A 1,118-nucleotide genomic window follows, 5' to 3' on the forward strand; every position below is an offset into this window, starting at 1 on the left:
GGCAACAGCCCTAGGATGGGCATGGCAGGGCTGCAGAGGGAGGCAGGCCTCTCACCAGGTGCTGCATGACATTGTCTGTGATGTTGAACTTGAGGGAGCCGGGTTGACCCATGTCCGCCATGTAGCGCAGGTTGTTGATGGTGAAGTTCAGTGTGAAGGGCTCCTCGCTGACCACCCCGGCTAGGGCAGGGGGAAGAGAGAGAGAGAGAGAGAGACAGAGAGAGAGATGAAGCTCTTGGGGAGGATGATGGGTGGGTAGGGGGTGGTGTGGGACAAGGTGGGGGCAGTGTGTTCCAAAGACCCTGGGTTCACCTCTCAATAAGCCCAAGGCTGACTTTCAATGGAGACATCTCCAGCAGCCAGTAAGGGTGTGCTTAATGATTTGGGATGTCCAGATGGGGTCCTATCCAAATGCAAGAAGGGAGGATTCTGTAAAAAGTGCCAGTGATTCTGATCTTTCCCAGGGGAAAGGCTCCATATAACCACACTGATGTAGAAGTCATGCATGACTCCAGACATTTTTAAGAAATGTATTCTCTCTCTCTCTCTTCCTGTCTCCCCCTTGATCCTTCTCTGCCTTTCTCCCATTTCTCTTTCTCCTGCACTCACAACCAGGTATGCTAATCTTCTATGCATTAATTAACATGGCCAACAATCTTTGCAGCCATAACCAACCTCTCTGCACCTCAGTTTACTCATCTGTAAAATGAGATGACAATGGTTCACAATGATGATTCCTGCCTCAACAGTTGTTATAAAGCTTAAACAGTTAATCATTGTAAAGCATGTAAGCACTGCTGGGCACACAGGTCAATATGGTGTACATATTTATTATATAAAATATATCACAAATGCTTTCTAATCACTCCCTCTGTGTGGAACTTTATGGAAGTATGAGCTAAGGATTCTCTTTTACTTTTTTTCTTTTCTCTTTTTTTTTGTTTTGAGATGGAGTCTCACTCTGTCGCCCAGGCTGGAGAGCAGTGGTGCGATCTCGGCTCACTGCAAGCTCCACCTCCAGGTTTTACACCATTCTCCTGCCTCAGCCTCCTGAGTAGCTGGGATCACAGGCGTGCACCACCACACCCAGCTATTTTTTTTTTTTTTTAGTAGAGATG

At 47.2% G+C, this 1,118-nt stretch overlaps 1 protein-coding gene across 1 annotated transcript in view; it reads right to left on the reverse strand.

The window, feature by feature from the left end:
• MUC16 (mucin 16, cell surface associated) overlaps positions 1–1,118 on the reverse strand; it is a 151,112-nt gene that overhangs the window by 39,008 nt on the left and 110,986 nt on the right. The window contains exon 94 of the mRNA XM_011994314.1: positions 27–180. Within this exon, the coding sequence (XP_011849704.1) occupies positions 27–180 (154 nt within the window). The remainder of the gene's footprint in view (positions 1–26; positions 181–1,118) is intronic.

The sequence above is a fragment of the Mandrillus leucophaeus genome, unplaced genomic scaffold (assembly GCF_000951045.1).
Source record: "Mandrillus leucophaeus isolate KB7577 unplaced genomic scaffold, Mleu.le_1.0 Scaffold451, whole genome shotgun sequence".
Lineage (NCBI taxonomy): Eukaryota > Metazoa > Chordata > Mammalia > Primates > Cercopithecidae > Mandrillus > Mandrillus leucophaeus.